This window comes from Lissotriton vulgaris, chromosome 4_1, assembly GCF_964263255.1.
Source record: "Lissotriton vulgaris chromosome 4_1, aLisVul1.2, whole genome shotgun sequence".
Lineage (NCBI taxonomy): Eukaryota > Metazoa > Chordata > Amphibia > Caudata > Salamandridae > Lissotriton > Lissotriton vulgaris.
In genome coordinates, this window is record NC_141691.1 from 1525690478 (window position 1) to 1525698647 (window position 8170).

General features: G+C 48.9%; 1 protein-coding gene across 1 annotated transcript in view; it reads right to left on the reverse strand.

Annotated features, from left to right (window-relative positions):
- PENK (proenkephalin) overlaps positions 1-6162 on the reverse strand; it is a 60049-nt gene extending 53887 nt beyond the window's left edge. The window contains exons 1-2 of the mRNA XM_086966968.1: positions 5735-6162; positions 3056-3202 (exon numbers count right to left, since the gene is read on the reverse strand). Of these exons, the coding sequence (XP_086823094.1) occupies positions 3056-3199 (144 nt within the window). The 5' untranslated portion in view covers positions 3200-3202; positions 5735-6162. The remainder of the gene's footprint in view (positions 1-3055; positions 3203-5734) is intronic.
- Positions 6163-8170: the final 2008 nt, after the last annotated feature.

Below are 8170 nucleotides of genomic sequence, written 5' to 3' on the forward strand. Positions count from 1 at the left end.
ACATGGCAAGCAAAGTCCTGGCTCGGGCACGCGCTGCATTCTTATATTATACGGCTCGGGTGTCACTTTACAGTTCAGAAGTAAAAGTACAGGCTGCTCGGGCACGCGCTGGGTTCTTATCTTAAACCTGGGAAGTAAAGTCCCAGCTTGGGTAGGCGCTCAATGCTCACAATATCCTTCCTTAAGTAAAGTTGTGGATGGGGCACGCGCTGGACTCATATTGATAAGTGCTTCTCGGATAAGCTCTGGATGCTTACATTGCACCAGGGAGGGTGTAGCCTTAGGGCTAGAGCGGTTGACCTCGAATCGGGGCCTCGAATCGGTTCGAGTCTTGGCATCTACACTCAAAACCCTGTGATTCTGGGCAAATCACTTAATCTTCCCGTCCCTAACAAATATTCAATTTAACGAAACAGGTGCTCCTGTAAAGCGCTCTGATATCTGTGGGTCGTGCTATATTAAACATAAACAAATATATTCGTGACTCGGGTACCCGCCGGATTCCAAAATACATTGCTTGTAAAGTGCCTCTGAGGGCACGCGAAGTATGCTCACCCTATGCATGGCTACTAAATGCTCGCTCCTGCAAGCGATGGCTAGTTACACTATGCCATAGAACTAAAGTTGTGAATCGGGTACGCGCTTGACACTTGTAATCCTAGCAAAGTAAAGTCCCACCGCGACCACGCGCGGGATGCTTACAACGCACCATTGGAGTAAGCATCCCCCGCGCGTTTCCCCGCGCACTATTTACATTCATTGAACGCCCACTCTGGCACAGCAATGAAAAAGCAATAGATATGAAAACCCGACAGGTTTTGCGTAAACAAAAGCGTTTAACATTGGCTTTCTATCGCTGGCGTGGGCAACGTTAAACACGAATTATTTCTGTGTTTTCCGTTATAATGACGTGTATCGGCAGTCTCTGGGGAAACTGTGTATTGTTTCGAATCATTTTAAAATAATTCTTCAAAAATGCCGAAGTGAATATTGCATGAGTCTGACAGAGAAATACGGTATATACTGAAAACTATTGGCTGCCCATGTAATTCTGCATATGTTCAAAGCATACACACTCACACATTCGTAGTTATACGTATTAACTAATCTCAGTACGCAGGGTAATAAATAGTACCTGTCTGTTGGTGCGTGTAAACGAACCCCTCACGTGGGCAAAGCAAACCCCAAACCCCAACCAGACGCTCTGCACAGGAGAGCGCTGCGAGGCCAAGTACCTGTATGAAAACCTTACATAAACAAGAGTGCGAGGGAGTCATGTAGCCCCGCCCATTGACATGCCAAGTTATTTTCCGTCTGCCGCCGCTTACATCAGACGGTGACTGTCTCAAAAGCTGACAGTTGAAAATTGATATATTTTGTGAAGAACATATGATTTATTGTATGCGCATTGCTTCCATGCTCTTTCCTAACGATGCATCGAGAACTTATATGTATCGGTATACAATAATAATGTACTTAAGCTACTGCAGCCGCAGGCTTGTCGTTTCAGTGCGCTATAATCAACCCGTGTAAAACATGATTTATTGTATACTCATTGTTTTTATTGTCTCTCTGAACGATGCATCGAGCGCCTATCTTTATCTTTATCACATAAGAATGTATTGCATCGACTGCAGCCGCAGACTTGTCGTTCCAATGCGCTATAAACATGCCCTGTTACTATCACCTCTCTAATGTGCTCGATTTACCGGCTTCAGAAGGATAAACGTCGAACTTGTCTTGCCGAGATTTGAACGTGTGACCTGAGGGTCACTCATGCGTTAGCATTCTTACTGCTTATCATGTTTCTTCTTTCCGGGTTCCATAGGTAAATATCTAAATTGTAATGATCAAACACATTAATCCTACATGTTTTCGGATCCCATGGTCAGGAACACAGTATTCGAACTTATAACCTCACTATTAAAATCAAGCGCGTTAGTTCACGCTGTCAGCACCTGTGAAGGTGAGTCTGGTCACATCCTACACGAATACCAATGGAGCTCGGCTCATTATGTGCATCTGTTGTGTATCAGGGACTGATGAGTGAGTCGTGAGCTGGGGTCCCGAGGGCCAGCGGGATGTGGGACTCTGTGGCCCCGGGGGTCGGAGGGATGTGGGACTCTGGGTGCACACGGCCGTGCAGCCCTCCATTTTAGATATGTGCTCGGCCGTGGGACCAGTAAACAGTTACCGTCGCGGTAAAGATGCGATAATGTATAATCTTAAATGTCACCCTGTATTACTAATTTGTTGCTTACCCAAGTCCACACTGCTGTTGGCCTCCCGACTCGGACTGAAAAGTACGCAGCGGCACTGGCAGAACTACTGCTGAAAAGTAGAAATAGCGGAGTCTAGCTTCGGAATAGAGCGCTATGAACTGACTGCCAGATAAGCAATCGAGGAACGCGACCCCTACAGGCTGCCCTTCCATCTCCAACTGAGAATGACCCCGAGGCTCTTGCGCTTCACTGACCAACAATCTGAGATGCAAAGTTATATTTCTCACGCATGCCCTCATACCGGTGACGTGCTGCCCACTGGTGAGTATTGGGGGCAGGGGGGGGGGGGGGGGTTTATAGGGGATTGACAAGCCATCATGCACAATTCTGTCTGTACGCGCGCGGCCCTTCCAGTGTTCTCTTCTTCTGTTCAGACATTCTATTCATCAGACAGTATATATTATACGTGCAGGTGTATTAGTCACTAGCGTTTGGTAGGACCTCCTACCCCCAGCCCGCCCTAATAATAAATCGGATGTGCAGTTGCAGCGGTAAAAAAGTTACTATACCATTCGATGCTCAGTGTGGGGGCGGGCGGGTTGAAGGGATCATCCGGTGAGTGGTCATAACAGATTTCAAAATCCAAACTGATTTCATCAAACCAACAAGCGTTCCGGAATACCTATTGCTGGTGACGGATGGACATCCAGGACTGGCTAAAAGAACCATTTTTCTCTACACTGGGTGCCCCTTTAAGACTTTTGCTCTCGTGGCCCCTGCTTCAGAGGCCAGTGGTCACCGGTTCAGCTCAGGGTAGGGTACTCTCTACTCACCAGTGGGTTGATGTCGGTGTGCGCCCCCTGCCGGTAGGCGCAGGCCGCGCAGTCCTTGCTGCACTCCCCCAGGACAGCCGCGATGTGGCAGGCGGCGAGCACCAGGAGCAGGCGGCAGCAGTGCCGGAGCAGCAGCAACGCCATGGGCTGTGGGAGCAAGAGAGGCACCGTTAAGCAACTGGAGGGGGCGCAAGAGAGTGCAAGAGGCCAGACAGCAGGCGAGGGAACAGCGGGCAGCTGCACGGCCAATACAGAGGGCGGAGGTCGAACGGGAGGGCGGCCGGGACCCAGCAGGACAAGGCGACTAGTGAGGAGCAGCAATGTAAACAAAAGGCAGGTCACAAGCAGGAATATGAGCAACAGATAACAGGCCAGCAAACAAGGGGCGGTAAGAGGTAGAGGGAAAGCACAAGAGAAAGCAGCAGATGAATAGTAGAAGTGAGAATACTGGGCAGAGCTTCAGGTGAGCAACAGGAATGCTAATACGCGACAAGGTTAGGGGCGAGCATCAGGTCCGTGAAGATGGGGGCAGGGTTACAGGTGAGCAGCAAGACAGGAAAGGGTTACAGGTGAGCAGCAAGACAGGACAGGGTTACAGGTGAGCAGCATGAAGATTGGGATTGGGCAGGGTTACAGGTGAGCAGCGGGACCAGGACAGAGTTACAGGTGAGCAGCAGGACCAGGACAGGGTTACAGGTGAGCAGCATGAGCACGAAGACTGGGCAGGGTTACAGGTGAGCAGCAGAACCAGGGAAGAGTTACAGGTGAGCAGCAGGACCAGGACAGGGTTACAGGTGAGCATCTTTAGCATGAAGACTGGGCAGGGTTACATGTGAGCAGCAGGACTTGGACAGAGTTACAGGTGAGCAGCATGAGCATGAAGACTGAGGACTGGGCAGGGTTACAGGTGAGCTGCAGAACCAGGACAGGGTTACAGGTGAGCACCAGGACAGGATTAGAGATGAGCAGCAGGACCAGGACAGGGTTACAGGTGAGCAGCAGAACCAGGACAGAGTTACAGGTGAGCAGCAGGACCAGGACAGTGTTACAGGTGAGCAGCATGACATGGTTACAGGTGAGCAGCATGAGCACGAAGACTGGGCAGGGTTCGAGGTGAGCAGCAGAACCAGGGCAGAGTTACGGGTGAGCAGCAGGACCAGGACAGGGTTACAGGTGAGCATCATTAGCATGAAGACTGGGCAGTGTTACAGGTGAGCAGCAGGACCAGGACAGGGTTACAGGTGAGCATCTTTAGCATGAAGACTGGGCAGGGTTACATGTGAGCAGCAGTACCAGGACAGAGTTACAGGTGAGCAGCATGAGCATGAAGACTGAGGACTGGGCAGGGTTACAGGTGAGCTGCAGAACCAGGACAGGGTTACAGGTGAGCACCAGGACAGGATTAGAGATGAGCAGCAGGACCAGGACAGGGTTACAGGTGAGCATCATAAGCATGAAGACTGGGCAGGGTTACAGGTGAGCAGCAGGGCCAGGGCAGGGTTACAGGTGAGCAGCAGGGTCAGGGCAGGGTTACAGGTGAGCAGCATTAGCATGAAGACTGGACTTTGAACACAAGGGCGAGTTACAGGTGTTTAGCAGGACTTTGAACACTACATCATAAGGCAGAGGCGCAACTAGAGCCAAAAATCGGGGGTGGGGGGGGGGGGGCAGTAATAGGCACAGTGGAGATGCAGGGGCTCTAAGAAGGGGTGAAAAAACAACAACACCTCGTTAACATGTCAATGGTCTTTAAAGACCTGTGAAGTCCTCGGGTGCGGCTGTGTGTGTGTGTCCGGGAAGCTGTCTCAGCCCGGGCTGACACACACCCGACGGGAGGAGGGGGGTGGGGGGTTGCGCGCCTGTCATAAGGTGAGAAGCAGGAATGAGAACAGAAGACGAAGCAGTGTCCTGGAGACAACACAGGACTCTAAGAGATCAAGCAGCAGGACTATGAAGACACAGCTTTGTTACAGGAGCAGGACTGTGTGAACTCAAGAAGGTACAATCGAGGTGCATCACAACTATGAACACAAGGCAGAGTTACACATGAGCAGCAGGTCTCTAAACACACACCAGAACAGCGGGATTGATAACTCGGGTCAGGACCGCATGGTCCTTATAGGCTCCCAATAAGGCATGAGGGAAGCATGTCGCCAGTGCCCCCACCCAAAGCGAGCGAGCTCCACTCAGAGGGGCCGCCCGCTCTCGAATGAATATACCTCGAACAAACCCAACATTCAGTAAAAGTCCTTCTTTCCAAATAATATTTTCCTGAAATTCAACTGTTCGCTTACCTTTTTGCTATCTAGTATAAAACGCCAACTCTGTTCTGTTTTTAACACTATCTGGGGGTAGGCATTAACAGTTTAATGCACTTAAATTTACACGCCCTTTCTAGTTCGAAAATGCCTAGCATACCAACAACTTCTTGTACAGTTCCAAACCAGAGGCGACGCTTCGTGAAGAATAAATGTCATATACCAACTCGAAACTGACTTTTAAAGTATTGTCGCATTGTCTATTGTGCAACGCCCCGGTACGGCGCTAATGGTCAGCATCCAGCTATACGAAATAAATGCACCTTGTGCAATCCTATCCAAAAGAAAGCCCTTCTGGAAAGGTGGCATGAGCGCGCGCGCAGGTGCGCGGAGATCAGGGGCCGGGGAGAAGTTTACTCACACTGCTAGGTCCTCCTGCTGCAGCTGGAGAAGGAGCTCTGTGTTCAGCCCGGGCTGTTCCTGGGACTCTGGCTCGCGCCGGCTTTATATAGCAGCGCGCGCGCTGACTGGGGGTCTCTGGAGTTAACTCGCAAGACTGGAGCTCGCGCCAGAGAGTGAGAGGGCGCCGCCACCAGCCCGGGCGTTTGTCTGTTTGCAGTGCGAACAGCGAGGAGAGCGCGAGGCAGCGACGCTCCGTCCCCTTCAGCAGTGGGATGGCAGTGCGGGACTGGACTCTCTTCGCCGGGGCTCAGGGCGCGCGCACTTTATAATTAGTCATAAAAGGGAAAAGCCGAGCGCTCCCCCAATAGCGAGCTGGCTGCTGCTGACGCAGGAGCTACGACAGCTAGGCGAGGGGTCCGTCTGCGCCTTGTTGTGATCCCTCGCTCCCAGGAGGGAGCGCTACGAGGCGCGGAGGGCTTTGAAAGGGGGTGAGAAAGAGATGCGTGAGGGTGCACGGGGGTGGAGGGGCTGATGGTTGTCCCCTGGAGCGACTAGTGATGCACGCTGAGTCACTTTCAACGTTCTCGCCGCCTACTGTGTTATGGGAGAACATATTATTATGACAGGGAGGGGCAGTTTTTTTTTTAATTTGGAAAGTTCTTTTTTGCGCCTTTAAATCATTTGGACAGCAGTAGACGAGAAAGGCAGAGGGTGTCCGCACACAAGCTTTTCAACAATTTCTATCCAGGACAGTATCATTTCCCATATGTGACAGTGTGCCATTACCGTTACAAATACCCTCTTGTGAAGACTTTGAGTTATAGGTGTACATAAGATGATGCTGCTTTCACTACGTTTTTTAAAATATTTGTGTAGTGATTTTATTCCACCTTTATTAGACCCTCGAAGTTTTTAGTGTATCTGAGAGTGTATTACCGTGTATTCGAAAGATAATGCTTATAGGTAATGCATAGAGGAACTACACATGGGATGTGTTTAATGACGTCAACTCCGTGTTCTTGTTCTCTGACACATGCAAGTACTGTACTAGACCCTAACTGCTTGTTCCTCCTCCTATCCCCAGAGTACATCAGCAACCCGTGACTGTATCAGTTCTACGTAAAACGTGTAATGTCTGCTCCCCACTTCACTTTACAACTGACCTATCCTCGACCATCTGACAAAGAAGCCATAATTCAAAAACATTAATGCACACAGACCTTGCCAGAACTGACATAAACATTCACACCAGTTAATGGGCCCCTTACCAGTCACGTCCTATGTGTTAGCCCATGCTCCCGTTTTGAGTGTATACACTGCGCTGCATTGGTAAATGGAAACACAGTGAACACTATACTTATCCACTTCACCTTTGAAATCCGATCAAAATAATTTCTTGCAGGCTCTTGGCAGGCTGATTACAGATAGGGAATGAAATGTAGTTCCAAATGATTGATGAGACACCACGGATATAAAAAGTGACGTTCATTTCACGTCTATATGACTTCACTGGAGGCAGATAATCACAAAAGCAGCCGGAGCAGAGAAAATCAGCAGTGTTGCCTGTGGTTGCAGTCAGCTAAATTATGATTGCATTTTTACTCTAATGTTTATATTTCAATGAAATGATGTCTCGCGTGCCTTTCAATTACGGGTTGATTCCCTTGTGTGGTACACATGTGATCACAAGTATTAACCTTTAACAGTCAAATTCCAAATACTTTTATTACTACGGTAGGATATGTAATTGCTGTTTCACTTAACACATTACAAAACCAACACACATAGCACAGCAGGATCTTTTTTGGCCCCGCTTCACAGCGCAGATGTCTGTATAACTTGTTACTAATTCTTTAAAATATACATACACCTTAGGGATATTTTCGTCTCACCTCCTGATATGGCTGGTGTACTGTTCCACCCACTATTGAGTACTTAATTTTACATCATAATACAACACTGACTCATCACACATTACCGTCTTGAATTCATAGATGGAATCTTAAAGAAAACAATATTTTTCTGTGTTCTTTTAAAGTATGGATGGATTTTTGATGCTTTAAATAAAACTCCAAATGCAAGCAAGGACTATTGGCTAAGTATGGCTGAAAATCCGTTCCGTTCACGGAATTTGCAGATTTTTGGCAAATTTGAGGTCCGCGAATCACGCAAATTTGCCCAAAAATCCGCAATTCGCAAGCTGGTGGATTTTTTTGCCTGGTCGCGCTTCAAAAATACAATATCGTGCACACGGCGTTGACTTACCGTGATTCTGAGTTTGCCAAGTTGTTTTTCTCCTGGTTTGCTTGCGCCATTTTGGATCTTGCTGCGGGATTGGGCAAGACTTTTTGACCACGAGTACGTCATAGCGGCCCGCCATCTTGTACTGTGAGAGTTTGAGAATGCGACTACGTCATAGGGGCCCGCGATCATGCATCGCAGGAGTAAATAATTG